The 19,785-nt window shown below is 39.7% G+C and overlaps 1 protein-coding gene across 3 annotated transcripts; it reads left to right on the top strand.

Annotated features, from left to right (window-relative positions):
* tefa (TEF transcription factor, PAR bZIP family member a) lies at positions 1-19,718 on the top strand. 3 transcript variants are annotated; one of them, XM_030122454.1, is made up of 5 exons: positions 1-206; positions 13,063-13,434; positions 14,326-14,546; positions 16,291-16,502; positions 17,792-19,718. In XM_030122454.1, exons 1-5 carry the CDS (start codon positions 131-133, stop codon positions 17,802-17,804), a joined length of 894 nt encoding a protein of 297 aa, XP_029978314.1. In that variant the 5' UTR covers positions 1-130; the 3' UTR covers positions 17,805-19,718. The 3 variants fall into 3 exon arrangements, with proteins under 3 accessions (XP_029978314.1, XP_029978315.1, XP_029978313.1); XM_030122453.1 differs by lacking the exon at positions 1-206 and adding an exon at positions 4,370-4,707; XM_030122455.1 differs by having other exon boundaries at positions 16,291-19,718.
* The last annotated feature ends 67 nt before the right edge of the window (positions 19,719-19,785 follow it).

The raw sequence follows: 19,785 nt of genomic DNA, 5'->3' as shown, positions 1-19,785 counted from the left end.
TTTTAACCAATACTTCTGGGGGCTACCTGCTCACCTGGACCTGTTTCACTTTGACTTTTCTTTCCGAGCTGCCAAGCAGTTCAGCTACATTTGCGGACCCCTTTGCTAGTTAAAGGATTACAAAAAAAGAATGACTTCAGAGATTCCAGAGATTTTCAAAGCTCTTCTGCAGCATCCATTTAGTCTCCCAAACTTCGATGACAACGGTAAGTGGCTGTCAAAGCAACACTTGTGGTGTATTTGTTGAAAGACTGACATGCGACTGTTTTGTTTAAAAATGTGCAAGTGCTACTTTTAAGAAACAAACAGCTGCGTGTCAGTTGCATAATCGCAGTCAGCTGATACGGATGGGAATGCATGGAAAGAGATGTGGTTGTAACTCACAGTGGGAACATCTTCTGTGGGTCATCAAAAGTTAAAAAAAAAAAAAAAAAAAAACTTAAAGAAAGAAATAGAAAGCTCAAGAGCCCGCTCAACTCCACCTAAATATATTTATTTTAACTTATTTAAAAGGTTCAAGTGTTTATGTTAATATAGGGGTAATGTAAAGATGTGATTTCCCCAACGTATAGCTCTTTAAAATGGTTTATCCTTTCATGATAATATAAGGTGATGTGGGAAAAGCAGTAAAACTTGTTTAGACCATACCACCATGCTCTTCCAACAAGTGTGTCATTTTGTACATGCCAACTTGTCAAAATCAAGTAGAGTTACTTTCTTTGGGGCATGCACCTGCACACGTGTATGGAAAAGAACCACACTGAAATTAGAAACACGTGTGATGCCTTGAGACAACATGCATTTTGATTTTGGATCATGGATTAGTTTTCAAATAATACATCTTACTTTTAGTATAAAAACACAGTATCTGTGATGTGAAAATGGCAGGAAAATGCTCTGGGATGTTCATTTATGCATTTATTGTGCTCATGAATGATAAATTCTGTCTTGAATTGGTTTGCCGTGATATGTAATTTTTAAAAAAGTGGGTGCCCAGAAAAAAAAGTTTGTGAAATACTGGATTGAAGGAGCTCCAGTATATAAAGTCGTGAAAATGAACTGAAGTTCAACATATACAGCACTAAACTACAACGTACACATAAATAGAGCAGTCAAATTAATTAATCTTAGACCAATTTACTGCACAATCACAACTTTTACTTTTAATACATCAATTGCATTTGCTGATAATATTAACATACTTAGTACTGGTATATTAGTAAGATTTTGTGTGTTATTATTACTTTCACTTAAGTAAAAGATCAAAACACTTCGTACAACTCTGTCACAATTATCAAATTCTTAAAATGATCAAAAGGCTCCAAAAAACAATATAATCAATGCAGTCACAGCTTGTCCAGGTTAGGGTTAACAGCAAAGTTCTAACATGGCTGCGGCACAACAGGCCCAAGATCTAAGTATGTAAAAATTGCAATGGTTTGCTTTATTATCATTAAATACACGAAGAGCAAATGTCAGTTTTTAACACTTAGGGAGTAAATGGATTTGTCTATCCTGTTGTATCTTTGTTATAAAATACAATGAGTGTACTACAAAAATGTTATGTTTTGTGAGTGAACTGGGAGTTTAAAGACCGGGGTCAAGTGATATTTTTACCGCTTATTAGTAACCAATGAGACCAGTAGCTGATATTTAATGATATGCACATGTACTAAAAATGATAATGTTGATATCAAATACAAGTCCATCACAAAACATTGTTGAAATGCCTTTAAGTTGACTGTCAAAGCTAATGAAGTAAACACAATTTAATTATATTTCAACAGTAACATATCTGTTAACATTTGTGATAATGAATGTTATTTTTGAACTCATCAACCCCTTAAACAATTCCTGACCCAGGAATGTGTTAAAACACCATTGTAGTTTGATTCACAGTTAACAAGCTAAAGGTGATTTTGTTTATGTTTTAATACTTAGATATTGTTGAAAACTGTGGCAGTACACATGCTTTCTTGAAGCCTGCATGCTGTGTGTTTTTGTGGGTCTGTGTTTGCTGTATGCTTTCATCTGCCTGGCTTGACTTGATATTTGTGTGCAAACACGGTCTGGTGAGCTTTGTACATTTATGATTCAATCACTAGATGGCTCTGTTTGCTTTGTGTGTTGAACTGGAAAATCAGATTAGAGTTGAGTAATATAGCTAATTAAATTGAGAGGTGTGCTGCTGCTGGTGTCGCTGCACTGCTGCTGGTGTCACTGCTGTGTACCGACCATTTAAATAATTTTATTTTGTGATCCATGTGAAATTAAGTATCAGCCAACACTATTCTCATTTGTGCAATTTCCAAATATCGTCATCCCAATCTGACGGTTCAGTATCTAAATTCTTAAATTATGTTGCACTTGTGGAAAAATGCTACATGTGCACTATGAGTGTCTTATATTGCTTTATGTTGAAAATATGTCATTCTCAGTATTCCCTTTAGGTTTTAGTTATACTTAGGTCTATGTGATAGTACACCATTCCTCCATGGCACAGTATTGGTAAACATGACATTGCTGGTTTGTTGGTAAATTTGTTGTTCATTATTGCATTATTGTGTCTGGTTTGTTTCCAGGGAAACATTTTCCCCTCCAGTTCCTTTTCTTACCAGACAGGGGAAATGGCATTGTGGTCTGATTAAATTTGTTGCTCGGTATCCATGTAAGCCACAGTGGCATATGTCAGCTAAGTGCTGCCATCAGAGCACCTGTCACATGCTGTTTACCATCACACATTCTGATTCACACACAAGTCAGTCGTTTGCTTTAGTCCACATACACTGAATGATTGCATCATTCAGTGTATGTGGACTTAAGCATAGGTCATTTACAGAGTTGTGAGTTTCTTGTAGATTTGTGTTCAATAGTGTGTGGTGACAAGTAGTTCTCATTATGCTGACTTTAAGATTTAGTGACTGACTTGTTTTGTGATTGTATGTGTCTGAATGTGAATGCAGCAAAGTGTAGCACTGTTGTCCAAAACAAATTTCCCATATGGGACAATAAAGTTGATCCTAATCCTGATTCACAATTAATGTAATACAAGAAAAAAGCTTAGATTTTAAAGTTTGCAAAGCAGGACATGTCTTCAGAAGAATAATCTTGACTTTTTTTTTTTTTTAATTCAGCCATTTTTATTTTGGTGATTTTCAGAAAGCAAAATGTGGATTAATTGAATAATTTGATATGTTGCCCACTTTTAGGGATTAGTGCTGAATAGATTGATGCAGGATAGGATGATAGGACTGGTATCAGCAGAGCATCTCCATAGGAATAAACTACTGTGAAGCAAAGGAATATCCACCCATTACATGTTTTCAGTGTAATATATACACTTCGAAAGCAGCCCTCCCTATACTGTTCTCTTATTTTAGTAATTTAATGTGTTGTTGAAGCTAAACATTTACATCCATGAGATTATTTTAGTGCATCTGGTATGTGTAAGTGGTATGAGCAAGTCTATGATTTTATGCCAAGGTGATCTGGAAGACATTTATTGGGATCTCTCATGCACTTTTTGGAGCTGCTGACCTTGAAGTCTAATGTAAGGTAGCGTCCACATTCTGTACAAACCTTGTGAAATATGAAGTAGGGATTGTCTAACTGTTGTCACAGCTCAGGTGTAGAAAAGCAGATCTTTGCCCTTGAGGGGTTTCACATGACTGTAGCCAAGCAATAATAGGTACTGTAACTTAAACCCCATGGTTACATGCCACTTCTGTATGTACGATCTGTGTGCCTCTGTGCTCTGCACCACCGTGTCATACTTCTATGCACACGAGGACCACAGTGCGTCAACAATGGGCGGGGCTTTTATGAAAACGTCGACCGCACGTGTTTTTACATGTGATCGGAGCGACATTTACGCAGCAGTAAAAATAAATAAAAACATTGTCCATCATTCAATTCGTAGATCCTTTATTTTATTAAGGATCATTTATTTTAATAGTAGAAACATAAAGTTCTTTTACGTGCATTTCTAGTGTGATTGCACCATATAATAGCTGGCAGTACATCCTTGTTTTTGTTTACTCATGCCAATTCCTCTGTGAGTGTGGAAAAATAAATCGCGCCCCAGATAAGACAATATAGAGAGAATAGTCCAAAACGATACGTACTAGTTGGATATAGGTCAGTCTGTACGGCGTTGACTGCTACCTCCTACCTTACCCTCTTGTCACGTTTTTTGTTAATGTATTCGCTGAGACATACATAACTCGGTCAACCAATAGGAATCGAGCAAGTTGAAAGAAAATGACAGTCATTGGCTACTCTTTGTACATCCAGCCCATTTCTGAACAGTCTGCCAATCAACACAAGGCGGTGGTTGGGTTTTCGCTGAGGGGAGCCGAGGTATGTCCTTGCCCTGCATCATCTGAAGCCGCTGGTGTATGTAACGTCAAAGGAAGTCGGCCAAGACTAAGAACTGGAGGACATTTACTGTCCGGTTATTTCTGGACTTTAAAGCGGGATTTTGTGGAGTGGAAGCATTAGAAACAACCTGAGACGGTTAACGGGCAGGACAGTAAGGAAAAAATCATCACATTGTCAGCTTATTTTGTAACGACAACAGCGGCAAAATGTCAGGGGAGCCGATTATCATCAAACTGGAGACGGTCACGCAGGCACCGAGTTCATTCCCAGTTGTTCTGAAGAAAATCATGGAAATGCCTCCACCAAATATACTCGACGGCGACGACGGTGAGTCCAGTAAAAGTGACGCGTAGGAAAAACCTTGCAATGTAGGTTAAAATAATTGCAACCTGGGAAAATACAATAAACCCACGAGAAAAGCAAGTGCAATTTAACGGTTTAAAATGGCCCATATATTATATTATTATATTGTAGACATTCACATCAAGAGATAATGACGTGTGTCCATACTTTGAAGCTGTCCATACTTTGAGGCTGTTCTATATGTTGAACATCATGTTCCCAGGCCTCATGAATGATGACCCATCTCACCATCACATCCAGTGCGTTCTAGTTACACCCTTGTTGTTTTGTTTACTTCAGTTGCTTTTCTCTGGCTTCCCTGACGGACGTGAAGTCGTGAGCAGTCAACATTTGGCATAAATGTAACTTACAAAATCATTAAGACTTGATGTGTGCAAATGTGAGGCAAAGATCTGCCAGAAGACACAAAATGTTCAACAAAGAAGTGTAATAAACCCTTACATGTATGCAGGGGCGAATCTAGGAAATTATTTATCGGGTGGCAAGAGGGGGGCAGGAATTTTTGAGGGGTGGCAACATATGGCAGACGTATATACACTGAGGCATTTATCACAGTTGGATGAGAAATGGACAGTAATATAATACCGAGTTTCCACCATGTGGAACCGGCTCGACTCGACCTTTCTGCGTTTCCATTACGAAAAAGGAAAAATGCCTACAAGCACAACAGTAAGCTGCATCTCTTGATTGCGAGTATTCCAAGCAGGGATGAGATTTGTACCAGTCACCGCAGAAGCTTCTTCTGGCTCCTCCCTGGAGGGTCTTTGGGAAACTTTCTCGCTTTGGCTGCGCTGGCACCACACACCTGGACTTGGATACGTCTAGAAGCTGGGGGGGGGGGGGGGGGGGGGGGTTAAAACTACACTACATCTGAACTAATTATACAATATTATTATACATATATTATACATTACTACATACATTATACAATACTAGTAATTACACAAAAAAAAATTGCAACTGTCATTGATTAGTAATAACCATCAGATTGTGTAAACACACAAATATTTTAGCCTGTGAGAATATTTTTAGGTTCTTTTGTTTAAATTTGGAATTTAACCTGAGCAATAGATCTAAAATACATTGTACACAAAATATTAAAACTGTCCCCATCTCATTACACTTTAACACTTACAGTTTTTCCCAATTATTTATATTTAGACAAACATGAATATTTATTTGAAGAAGTCTAAGCAGTGTCTCTTAAATGCACCTTATAGCAAAATGTCCATTTTTGTCATTTGTTGTTCTTTTTAACATGTAACTTAGTAAACTATCCAGCAGCACTTTCATACCATGTGGACCAGCTCTACTGGAGATCACTGGTGATGCTCAGGCACTCTCCTTTCCCTTTCACTGTCTGAGCCCTGCACCTTATCTTGTCTCTTGCTTTCTCCCTCCTCATCTTGGTGGTGCTCTCCCTCCAGATCTTCACCGCTGTGGTATTCTCCCACCTCCTCCTGTACCTGGTCACTTTGGCCTTGTATTCTATCTCTGTCATGTTTCTGTTGCCCTTCTCTCTCTTCTTCCACCTTGTCTTTGTCATCTCTCTCTCCTTCCACCTCTTTTCTCTCTCCTTAAACCTCATGTTTGTCATCTTTCTCTCCTTCCACCTCTTTTCTCTCTCGTTCCACCTCGTGTTTGTCATCTCTCTCTCCTTCCACCTCTTTTCTCTCTCCTTCCACCTCGTGTTTGTCATCTCTCTCTCCTTCCACCTCTTTTCTCTCTCCTTCCACCTCGTGTTTGTCATCTCTCTCTCCTTCCACCTCATCTCCTCGGTCTACCTTGCTCAGTTGTTCATTTTCTGTTTCTCTCTGGTGTGAAAAATCTACATATGCTACCTTTCTTTTTCATTTATGTAAGATTCAAAGTAACTTTACAACGTTCCTTGACAGACGTCGAATCAATATTAACTTTTGTAGATTACTTTACACAGAACTAAAGTCAGACCTAGCAAACATTACATGTATTGTTATCGAAATAACATTCTTAAACCTGATTTTTGTCATCTCAAAATCAGCATCACAACTATACTAGCACTGTGCTTTCATTATTATTTTATTATTTGATTTATAGTTAATCAGTTTTTACCTCTTTCCTCCTGTGTTTCCCTTCCTCCCGGCTCCCTTGTTTTGCGCCACTCAGTTTTCCAAACAAAGAAGTCTCTTGCAGCTCTCGCATTCTCTTGTGCTGCATTCACTGTTGTCGGACATTGGAGCTTCGTGCTCGTAAATGTTAAATTGGCCATAACTTTTCTTTGAATTCATTGCTGTCAACTGGGGTGGCAGCAGGGGCAACAAGGGTTTATTTTAGGGTGGCATTTGCACTGAGCATGTTCAGATATCTGTGGAAAGCACAAGTTCTATCAGGACATTTTGAAATTTTTCCTATTGGGCAAAGGGTTGAATATTTAAAATAAATCATAATTCAGAATGTGTCAGCTGTGAAAACTTCTGTGTTCAAACCATTACACACATAAATGGATTGAAATATTAATACTAACTCAAATGGTCTCTGTCAGTATTTCACTTGTAAGATAAGATGGTCTTGGAGGACTTTGTGAGTGATAACATTTTATTATAAATAGGTAGATAGATGGATGGATGGATGTTGTCCATGATGGATATTAGTTTCTTTAGTGTCCTTATCTCCACCACAGCCTCAAAATAGTCCAGCCTCAGACCGATTACAGTCAGCCTTCTTGGTGTTGGTTGGTATCAAGTCTGTTGGTGTTGCTGGCTCTGATGCTGCTGCCCCAACGAACAGCGGCAAAGATGATGGAACCAGCCACAACAGACTGGTAAAAGATCTCCAACATCTTGTTGCATACGTTGAAGGATCTCAGCTTTCTCAGAAAAATAGTCTGCTCATTCCCTTCTTGTTCACAGCTTCATTGTTGGATTTTCAGTCCAGTCTGTTGTTGATCACCACACCCAGGTATTTATAATCCTCCACCTCCTCCACAGCTTCCCTCTTGATTTGTAGTGGCTGAGAAGGTGTCCTCTTACTTCTGAAGTCAATAACCATCTCTCTGGTCTTGTTGACATTCAGCCTCAGGTGGTTCTGTTCAGTCCACTCCACAAAGTTATCTTTCAGTTGCCTGTTGCCCTGCTCCTCTCCCTCTCTTATACACCCCACAACAGTTCAGTCATCTGAAAAAATCTGCAGATGACATGACTTAAAGTTGTGCTGAAAGTCTATGGTGCATAGGGTGAAGAGGAAGGCGGGGTGGGGTGGGGGGGGGTTGCTGACAGGTGTGCTAAACCTGCTAAATAACTTGTTTGCTATGTCCAGGCTCCTTGATGTCTGTCTGTCTGTCCCTCCCCTTCATCCCTGTCATCTGTTTTCATCCTCGTCCACACGTCCTTCACATTGTTCTGCTGGAGTTTGGCTTCCAGCCTCCTCCTGTATGAGTCCTTACATGTCGTGCATGCCTTGGACTATTATTTTATATCAGTTACATCGTCATCTAAAATACTTGAAAAGCTGTTTGTTCTCCTCAAGTAAAACCCCCTGCATACTTTGATGTTGAGCAAACACTGATAATGGTTTAAGTGTTGTTTGTGTCAATTTCTGAAATGTTTCACTTCTTAGCAAGTGTTTATCACAGTTTGGCTACAATGATCAGTTTAATCCCCTTCAATGTAGTGATTCACTTTTCACTCATTCATTCATTCATTTTCTGAACCCGCTTTATCCTCACTAGGGTCACGGAGGTGCTGGAGCCTATCTTAGCCACTTATGGGCGGAGGCAGGGTACACCCTGGACATGTTGCCAGTTCATCGCAGGGCTGACATGTAGAGAAAAACAATCAACAACAATCTATCACTTTTCACTCATGATCCAAAATCAGCCTTGTAAGGGGAAAGAAATAGACTAATAATGTTGTTACAATTGTCTATAGCAACTGATATGAAAAAAATTTCATATTTTTTTTCCTAAATTCTTTAATTTCACTACTGCATTTGGGTGTATTTTACTGCTGTACATGTCTAACACTGAGTTTATTTAAACTACTTCCCAGATTTTTGGGTAGTTTTATCATACCATCTTGTGAGATCCATGTATTTTTTAAGGAGTCAGGTTTTTAATGAGCTCAGATTCTTTTTTCAGCTTTGTCACAATCCAGCAAATCCAAGAGAGTTTTCTTTTTTTTAAAGATTTACTGTAGCTTGAGGAGGGGAAATCCAGTTTTCTAAACCCCATTCATCTTTCAGTTGAACACAAACAGGAAGGTAGGAAAGAAATTAACTACTTTGCAACAGCATTTAATAATTAGTAATAACATTTAATACAAAATAGTATTATTTATTGAGTTATTATACACTTAATGACATAGTCATCTGCAGCGCAGAATTACTCTGAATGTCTCTGGCAACACATTTCGGGCAGTTTGTCCAAGTAGACTTACTGTTGCAGAGGCAGCAGAACCAGCCGATAAAGATGGAAGACACCACCACTGCAACCACTGTTCCGTGTTGTAAAACCTCAAAATTTAAAATTCAAGACTTTGATATGCATAGCCCAAAGTATAGGTCTATTATTGATTTTTTTTTTTTTTTTTGTATCAAATATATGGTGTGACAGCAATGATTTTGCTGTCACACCAAGGATTTTCCCTCATGCAAAAAGTGGTGTTTTGCCTATCCATACAGCAACACGAGGGCGGCGTTGTGAGATTTTTCTCCGCTCTGGGACTCGCTCTCCAAAAATACTGTTTCAGGGTACCAACAACGCCGGTTGTACAGTTGAAAGGCTAAAACAATCTTAAACTTTTGCGGATTGACATAATTTCGTGTGCACTTGGCACTTGGCTGCCTATGCCAACCACCACGCACTGGACATCCTGGCTCTCACTGAAACCTGGATTAAACTTGAAAACAAAGTAACCCCAGGCGCACTTTCTACCAACCACACATTCTCCCACACCTCTCATCCATCTGGACGAAGAGGTGGCGTAGGTCTGTTAATTTCCAACAAACGGAAATACAGTCAACTACTACCTTCAGTCAAATACAACTTCTTTGAATACCATGCCGTTTTAATGACAGCACCAGTCAAACTTTACATAATTGTCAACTGGGTGATTTTCCTGATGAGCTTGACACTCTACTTTCCTCCATCCCAGAGCATGACTGCCCCATGCTAGTCCTTGGTGATATGAACATCCACTTAGACAATTCCAGCTTCTCAGATTTCATGTCACTAATACTCTCTTTTGAGCTACAGCGGGTTTGCAGTCCTCCAACCCACAAAGCTGGTAAAGAGCTTGATCCCATTTTCACCCGAAACTGCATCACATACGCCTTCACAGTCACACCTTTACACCTGTCTGATCACTATTTCATTCAGTTCAGTGTGTCTCTCCCTGAAAAACACTCTGCTCCCTCCCCCATGGTCTCTTTCTGCTGCAACCTCCGCAACCTGTCCCCCACTGACTTCTCCACCGTTGTAGCCTCCGCTCTCCCTCCGCTCGATCCTCCCAGTCCCACCCATGGCTCAATGATACCCTCCAGTCGCTGCATACCAATCTCAGAGCCGCAGAGAGAAAATGGCACAAAACAAAAAGCCCTCCCGACCTGATCACATTCCAGTCACTATTAGTATCCTTCTCATCCAGTGTCACTGCTGCGAAGAAGGCTTACTATAATAACAAAATTCATTCTGCCACCGACACCAAGAAACTATTCTCAACCTTTAAAACACTACTCAACCCTCCGCCTCCACCACCCACTACCAACCTGACAGCAGACAACTTTGCTTCATTTTTCACAAATAAAGTGTCTACTATCAGCACTCAGTTCACCGATCCACCCATAGACTGCACGCCTCCTTCATCAACATCATCATCATCACACACTGCTTCCTCTCCCCTGACTATGGGTACTACTAACTCAACTGACAAAAGCCCAACTGCGTCATTCCCTTCATTTACTCCCCTCACAGAGAACGAGGTGTCTAAACTCCTTTCCTCTAGCCGTCCTACAACATGCTTGTTGGACCCTATTCCATCCAACCTCTTACAGTCTGTAGCCCCTACTATCACAGCACCAATCACACATGTGATTAATGCTTCACTGACATCAGGAACATTTCCTACAGTATTTAAAGAAGCGCAGGTAACACCACTACTCAAAAAACCTTCCCTCACCCCCACTCAAGTGGAGAATTATCAACCAGTCTCACTCCTCCCATACCTTTCTAAGACCATCGAAAGGGCGGTTTTCAAACAGGTCACAGAATTCCTTTCCCAAAATAACCTCCTTGACATCAACCAATCTGGCTTCAAAATCGGCCACTCCAATGAAACGGCTCTGTTGTCTGTGACATAATCCTTGAAAGAGGCTAGAGCAGCAGCCAAGTCCTCAGTACTCTTCTATTTTACTCGACTTATCAGCAGCATTTGACACTGTCAATCATGACATCCTGTTATCTATACTCTTGAACATGGGCATCACAGGCCATGCTCACTCCTGGTTTCAATCTTACCTCACTGGTTGGTCCTTCAAAGTGTCCTGGCTAGGGCACACATCAGCAGTTCACGGCCTCACCACGGGGGTCCCCCAAGGCTCTGTGTTGGGCCCCCTCCTTTTTGCCATATACACCACCTCACTCGGTCAGATCATCCACTCACATGGCTTCTCATATCACTGCTATGCTGATGATACCCAGCTCTATCTGGCATTCCCACCTGATGACTCCACAGTCTCAGCGTGAATCTCAGACTGTCTCTCTGACATATCTGCATGGATGAAAGCCCATCACCTTCAGCTGAACCTGTCCAAAACTGAACTGCTGGTCTTTCCAGCTAAGCCAACCATACAGCATGACATCTCCATCAGTATTGACTCCTTATCTCTGGCTCCTACCAATGTAGCACGAAACTTGGGAGTCATGATGGATAATCAGTTGACCTTCACAGATCATGTTGCCTCTGTCACCCGATCATGTCGTTTCACTCTGTTCAACCTAAGAAAGATCAGGCCATACCTAACCCAACAGGCCACCCAGCTCCTGGTGCAGACTATCGTTATCTCCCGCCTTGACTACTGCAATGCTCTTCTAACAGGCCTCCCAGCTTGTGTTGTCAAACCACTACAGATGGTCCAGAATGCAGCAGCACGTCTGGTCTTCAATCAGCCTAAAAGGGCACATGTCACCCTGTTACTTATTGAGTTACACTGGCTACCCATAGCTGCCCGCATCAAATTCAAATCGTTAATCCTAGCCTACAAAATTCTCAGTGGGTCTGCTCTTACCTACTTAGGTGCACTGATAAAAGCTTATGTTGCCCCACGACCACTCCGCTCATCTGGGGAACGTTGTCTGGTGGTCCCCAGACCTTGTACAAGACAATCCAGGCTCTTTTCATGGGTCGTTCCACGTTGGTGGAACGTTCTACCGAGCACTACGAGAACAGAGGCATCCCTGCCTATCTTCAAGAAGCTCCTGAAGACCCAGCTCTTCCGAGAGCACCTCCTGTCCTAGCACTGTCAGACATTCCATTTTAAATATTTTAATAAGGTTTTTCCCAGGATTATCACAGATTTTCCCAGGATTATCTCTAGGCCTGCTGCGCTGGTCCTGCCTCTCTCCTGCCTTCATCATCATCACTCACTTATCCTCAACTGCCTCCATGTGTCTCCCCCTACTCCCCCATTCTCTATCTCTATTGCTCTCTCTTTTTCTCTTTCTTTACCCTCTCTCTTTAACCCCAACTGGTCAAGGCAGACGGCCATCCTCCAGGAGTCTGGGTCTGCTCGAGGTTTCTGCCTGTTAAAGGGAAGTTTTTCCTCGCCACTGTCACCAGTCACAAGTGTTTGCTCCTGGAGGATTCTGTTGGGTTTCTGTAAATTGGCTTAGAGTCTAGTTTTGACCAACTCTATATATAAAGTGTCATGAGATAACTTTTTTGTTGGGATCTGGCGCTATATAAATAAAATTTGATTGATTGAGTGATTTGATTGGTTTTCCCCTGTAAGTCGCTTTGGAAAAAAGCGTCTGCCAAATGCATAAACATAAGTAAAAGTTAGTCACAATACCGCCTGCTCTTCTGATCTGAGGGCTGTCTTTACCTCATAAGCAATATTTTTCCATCAGGATGATACACTAAAAATGTAGTGTCCATCATTTTGTTTGTCCTTTTTCTATTGAACAGCATTTAACCAAATATTCTCTTTGTATGTGCAAGGCTTGTCATGAAGGTGACACTAACTGCCTCAGCAAACATTAACATAAACAAACATGTATATACCTATCTGAAATACCTGAATTTTAATTTGTACCTTTGTTTGTTTTTGTGTTCTATATTTTTTCAGACACTGACAAGGAGAAACTGTGTCTGGGAGATAATGTGGACCTTGTTGGAGGAGGGAGTGATATGGGGCCGTCTGCTGCCCTCACTCCAGCCATCTGGGAGAAGACCATTCCCTACGATGGTGAGAACTTCCACCTGGAGTATATGGACCTCGAGGAGTTCCTCATGGAGAACGGCATCCCCACTGGGCCTGATGAGGAAGACGACGAGGCCCAAAAGTCAAAGAAGAAATTAAAGCCTTCCCCTTCAGCGCAGACTAAGGCGAAGTCTGCGAATGTAACCCTGATGCCTATTCAGGAGCTGGACCAGTACACAGAGGAAGTGGTGGTCATAACCAAGAGTGACTTGGATATCACCTCTGACATAACAGCTGGTGAGTTAACATAGCGGGATTGGACTGGTGTGTGCATTTAAGGGATTGTAAAATGATCCTCTACGTTAGTTAACTGCTTGTCTTTTTCTGTTCATTTAATGCTGCTATTTTTTATGTAAACCTAGTAACACAAGGAAGTGTCAAAAAGTTCTCAGACAAATTCACTGGGCGTCACTGGGGATGAAACTTGGATCTACTAGTTTTAACCAGAGAGCTAATTTCAATCAAAAGAGCTGAACATCAAATTTAGGTCAGGTCCTTCAGAGATAGACTGCTTAATCAGATCAGACAAGTTGTTTTATTAAGTGTGGTCTGAGTGGAACTGAGAGGAGTCTCATACTGGTTGTTGGATAATGATGTTCATCTATGAATAATGATAATAATAATAGTAATAATAATAATAATAATAATAATAGTGCTAAATCCATGATGTCAGGAGATGCTCATCACAATGTAGCCGGTTAAATATTAGGAATTAAGCTATTTGAGATAAACTGCTAGTGGCACTCATTCTCTACTCTAACTAATTACTCTAAATAACTATCACAGAAGAAAGAGGGGAAATGAGGTGACGTCATTAAAAGACAGCCAGGCAACCTTAAAATGGTAGAAAATAGTGATGAAATGTGCAGGTGTTGTAGAGGTGAGTGGGAAATGATCCAAATGATCACAGTCAGCTTAAATGATCACAATCAGTTCAGTAATCCAGTTATTTTAATAAACCTATTCCCACTGCAGAATTGTATGATTTGGGACATTATACTGCATTGACATAACCTATAGTGTAGGAGCTGTGTTTTAATGACCATTATCAGATTTTGAATAGTTTGTTCATTTATTTGTGCAGCAGTCTAATACTCACTGTTGTGTAACCATCTTCTACATGCTCAGAGGTGACCACTGAAAAAGACAGAGTGACACCTGAGCCGATCAACCCTGATGAAATCGAAGTAGACATCAACTATGAACCAGACCCCACCGACCTGGTCCTTTCAAGTGTACCTGGAGGTGAACTGTTCGACCCGCGCAAGCACAAATTCACTGATGACGAGCTCAAACCACAACCTATGATCAAAAAAGCCAAGAAAGTGTTTGTGCCTGAAGAACAGAAGGTATGCCTTTAGAGGAATGAAAATATCTTATTAGAATGAAAACATTGAGGGTTTTTAATACTTTAAGTTAAAACATTTGTTCATCTCACAGCATAAATGTCATTTCATCCTTTTGTTCCTGAGGAATCGCATTGAAAACATAAGCGATAGATAGCGAAAGACACGCCTTCTTATTGAGACATATTTCAGACACATCAAAAAATGTGACATGTGGACTGACCTTTTTATGTGGCAACATTTAAAAAGTTGTAAGGACTATTTTATAACGTTTTAAAGGTTTGATTTTTTTCTTTTATTTGTTATTATCAACACAAAGGAGGTAAATGGCTTAATTGTATCCCATGGTCATATGCACTGAGACAGATATCAGGAATCATTGATCATCTGCAAGAGAAATTAAAAAATGCTTCTTTCAATCATGTTTCCTGAAAAATTTTAACTACACTGACCAAACTGGCTGAGTTTAGTGCATTTCACAATGACTTGCAGATTAGAAACAGACTTTCCTCTGTGAAGCTGTTGTGCTCACTCAGTGTGACTCAGCAGTATGCTGATCTTCAGTAAGACTTCCTTCCTAGTATGCAAGAACATTGGCTTTGTTTACATGTCTGCAGGAACTTGGCTGGCAGCCATAGTCTTGGTTGAGGTCAGATTTGAGTTAATGTGTGTAACATTATGGAACCAGTCCAACTATCTCTACTTGTTTTTAACATGCATCTTTGCTGTAGTACAATAAACCATCCCAGGCACTGAACATGGAATTTAGTCTAATTTTTGTAAAGGGTCTCAAACAATCTATTTTCTATGTTTTTTAAATGTATTTTTCACTATTGAATTTTCAAAAAAAATCTTTTCATGTCTTATGGCTTCAGAGATGTCCAGCAACTGCCAAAGTGTTGGAGCCCCTTTTTTTTATACCAGTTCTTGGATGTTATCAGAAATAATAATAATAATAATAATAATAATAATAATAATAATAATAATAATAATGATGATGATGAACCGCCAACCCTCTAGTAACTGGACAACCTGCTCTACCTCCTGAGCCCATTTTTACCATCTTGTTGTACTGAATTCTTCTATTCTCTTTTTCACTAGTTAGATCAGATCACAAAAATAATACAAACACAAAAATAATTTTGTAGGACAGTTAAGCATGAAATGAAATCACAAGTTGGAAGCTTAGTGGTGTTGTTTTAAGTTACATGACCAACATAATGAAGTAAACCTGTGTGATTAACTTAACACAAGTAGCCTACAAAAAGAAATTATGCCTACAACATTCTGTTTGCAGTCAGACTCTGAACATGATAACCTTCATGATTTAATTCAGTTTGAGCAGACCCCGGCACTTGGGGGATGGTCGTCTGCCTTAACTGGTTGGAGGGGAGAGAGTATAACTACCAATAATGAGTACAAATACCCATAGCTGTCAATACTACTACTACTACAAATACAAGTACTAACAGCGGATATGCTACTACTGCAGATGTTAGTACCAATAATAGAAACCTCTACCATCCATGTAATTACATAATAAACACTATCACAATCATATGGATAAATGAATAATGATGATGGAGGCAGGAGAGAAGCAGGAGCATGTCCAGAGATGATACAGGGAAAACCTCCATCTCATAGTAGTTCCTGTGTGACGCCACTCCAGTTCTACTTCAGGTTATACCATAGGAACCATGTGTGCACTTGTGTTTGACTCAGTCCAACCCTGGTCTTCTGATTCCAGGATGAGAAGTACTGGCAGAGGAGGAAGAAGAACAACGTGGCTGCAAAACGCTCACGCGACGCCCGCAGGTTAAAGGAGAATCAGATCACAGTGAGAGCAGCGTTCCTGGAGCGCGAGAATGCAGCTCTGCGGACGGAGGTGGCTGAGCTGCGGAAGGAGTGCAGCCAGTTCAGTAAAGTTGTGGGCCGATACGAAGCCAAATTTGGACCACTGTAAGGGACCAATAAGATGTGTAAAAGTAACTGTAGAAGACAGATGACAAATAGTAAAACATCAGCCACTTTGTTATTACAAGTTAGGTTTGTGACATTTTTTAGTCACTGTTAATATGGAGCCGTTGGGTAGTTAGTGATACACAAAAGGAGGTAGAGGAGTACACTTTGAGACAAACCATACTGTGGTGGTCACAGTGTGTAATTACATGTGGCCTTGTGGATCAGGTCTGACACTGACATTTCAGAAATCTCTTTTAGAATTAGAGGGCATGTACTGATGTCACTTTCCCAGTAGAACATGGTCCATGAGTCAGAAGCGAGGCAAGACATGCTACAACACAACTACATTTATTGGAGGATATTAGGAAACCATGAGTAAAATAAACACAACAGTGACAGTTTAATGTGACCAGAAATCTGCTGACATTAACAGCTACTTGATTTTAAACACAAACTCTGAATTCATACAGGTCTTGACACTCGGCTGAACATTTTACGACAATCAAACAAAGGACATTGTAACCCACACTGTTACACTTTATTTTAAATCCTAGCCAACAGTTACGCTAAACTAACAGCGATGACAGTGTTCACCTGACTTTGGTAAAGACAGTTTGAACCATTTATTTGATCCAAGTCATTACTAAAGGAACAGACTCTTAGTTTGTGTGGTTATTGTTGTTTGTACTGACTATAATTGACCAGTAGTTAAATATTAAAAGTAGTTGCAGTAAAAATTTAACAGTTTTAGTTAAAAGCTGTTAGATCAGCAGATGGCTGTTAGCTTACCAATACCAAAGCAGTTCTTGGACAAAGTGTTATGTGGATATAAATGTGAGTCATATATGCTAAATAACAGTTTGCATAACAGATCAGACGTAATAGTAGTAAGATAAACATCCTCTATAACCAAACTGTTCCCAGACTTTCTCCAGTGCAGCTACTGCGATCATATAGGTGTTTAGCTGTTACCTAACACAGTGCTTGTACAACATGTTGTACTAAAAAGTATATGTGAGGTTATTTTCATCTACATAATGTACTAAGCTGGTGTCACTCAAGTTTAGTAGCTGACTGTGACGTCATGTACACACCCTCTATATCAGTGTCATGTTTCTACACAACAATTGTATGACTGGATGAACCTGTGTTGCCACCACAGCCACACAGCTTTACTTATTCAGATTACCCATCATATAACATATCAGGTTACAAATCAAGAACAGTGAACTTTAAATATTCACCTCCTCTCCTTGTTATTCACACTTTTTCTCTTTTCTTTCAAGCGTGGCGCAGTGAGACCAATAAACAACAACTGATTTATTTTTTCAATGAATAAATCAAGGGAGATGGTGCATGAAATGCCCATGAGTTGATGAAAAGAAGGGGATGATGAGAGTGTGGCTGTAACCATGTAGCTAATAGAAGGTCTGAAACCTTTTTCCCCTGTTTTATTTGCCATCCATGTGAGTGAGATGACTGAGTGGATCTTCATGTGCTTCTTCAGTAAACCTCTTTTATGAAGTGTACTTTTATCATGTTTTGTATGCCTTTGGCCGAAAGAGATCATTTGTGATGTTAATTTTTTTGGTGGAATGTAGGTTTTAATATTTTAGATAAGTTTGGTGGTACTTATGTAGCAATAGATTGTAGAAACTCTTGTTTCTTCCAGTTATTTCCCATTTAATTAAATATCAAAAACCACCTTTATTTCAAATTTCTATTAGTAAATGATGTGAAAAGTGGGGCTGTTCTTGGCCCAGAAAACTCTGTCGACTGTGATATTTCCAATAACTTAAGCTTCTTCAGGGGATTGATGGTGAACATAGCTTGAAAAGTGCTGTGTTCACTTCAAGTCTTGTACAAACACCCACTACCAGCGGCACAGAGGTGTACTACAAACACTCTTTTCACCAGGTTTTAGTGTGTCTATTGCTCATGCGCTGTGTTCCTTCAGCCAACAGGACGTCTGCTTTGTCTGTGCAGCTCGTCATGTTGACTTGTCAATAAATGTTGTGGAGAATCAACTAAAGCATGATTTATATATAGATGTAGCTGAAGAATATGCTGGGTTGTTTTTTTTTTTACCATTTTACAATATATTCAGTATCAGGATGTTGAATCTTCTATAATGAGCAGTCATGTTTTGATTAGCCTTTGTTTAATTTTGTATAAATATCAAGCAATGTTATTTGGAGAACATTGTAAATTCCCCAAATTTTAAAAGAAACTTAGAGGTAATGTAATGTGTTTAAATATCCTGAACTCTAAATGGGCAATGTTTAGTTGCAGCTTAAAGCGGACAGATGTGTTTAGCACCTATTTGGAAGGTCCGGTGTGTGAGAATTGTGTGTATAATCACAGAAAAAGAAAAATGGCTGCATTTTTACCTTACAGTGAAACATTTATAGCCACAGAGGGAATCAGTTGCAATCTGAAACTTGTCCTCTAGATATCACTTAATGCTACACACTAGATATAGGCACATCAGCCCCTTAGTTCCATAGAATTCCTCTAAAACTGGTTGAGAAACGTCTGTTCACAACATGACTGACTCGAGCATATGTGCATTTACATATAGATTGTATCAACTGTTAAAAGATCACGGGATACTTGTGCGCATACATCACATAACTTTGTTCATAGATTTTTGTCTTGTTAACAGTACATGCAGGCTGTATTTGGGACATCACTTACCGAAAATAGGGAGTCCCAAAGTCTCTTTAAAGTGTCTTCTACTGTATGTCTAAAGCCATTTCAATGCAGTGTGCAGTCTGCCAGTTTACAGAGCCTTTAAATCCCATCCAGTTCCAATTTTATAACCTCAGTCCAGGGAAATGTCATTCTGTCAACAAGGGAAAGGTTTGCCAGTTTTGTTTTGTTTTGCAGCTGCGCTTCCATTCTTCTTCAGGTCACATGTACCTTTTTTGATTTCTGTGTAAATATTGTTAGCAAATGTTATTGAATCTGTTTTATCTTAAATGAATGGCAATGAGCTTCCATAAGATTTTAATTCCATTTCTCTCTGCTTCAGTTCAGATGGATTGGATTGCCTTTTAACTCTTTAACAGGTCAATTTAAAAACTTAACAGGGTTATTTTAACCTTCCTGGTTCAGTCTTTGTATTTGTAAAGACATCTTCGCATTTTGAGTGTGTGGCTACTTTTTTCTCTTGTATATACTATGTAGAAAATAAAGCCTTGTTGCTGAAGCGTTTAAGAGTTGAGTTCTTTTCTACCGAGCCAGAGAGTGAAACAAAATATTTTAGCTCAATATGTAT

This window comes from Sphaeramia orbicularis, chromosome 19 (genome assembly GCF_902148855.1).
Source record: "Sphaeramia orbicularis chromosome 19, fSphaOr1.1, whole genome shotgun sequence".
Classification (NCBI taxonomy): Eukaryota; Metazoa; Chordata; class Actinopteri; order Kurtiformes; family Apogonidae; genus Sphaeramia; species Sphaeramia orbicularis.
Note: the sequence above shows the minus strand (reverse complement) of the source record. Positions and strands in the feature narration are given on the sequence as shown.

Bases quoted from the DNA above. Each gene is read 5' to 3' on its own strand.
- tefa (XM_030122453.1), top strand. From the start codon at position 4,587: ATGTCAGGGGAGCCGATTATCATCAAACTGGAGACGGTCACGCAGGCA. The intron at 13,435-14,325 runs GTGAGTTAACAT...CTACATGCTCAG, and splicing joins CACCTCTGACATAACAGCTG to AGGTGACCACTGAAAAAGAC. The intron at 14,547-16,290 runs GTATGCCTTTAG...TTCTGATTCCAG, and splicing joins TTGTGCCTGAAGAACAGAAG to GATGAGAAGTACTGGCAGAG.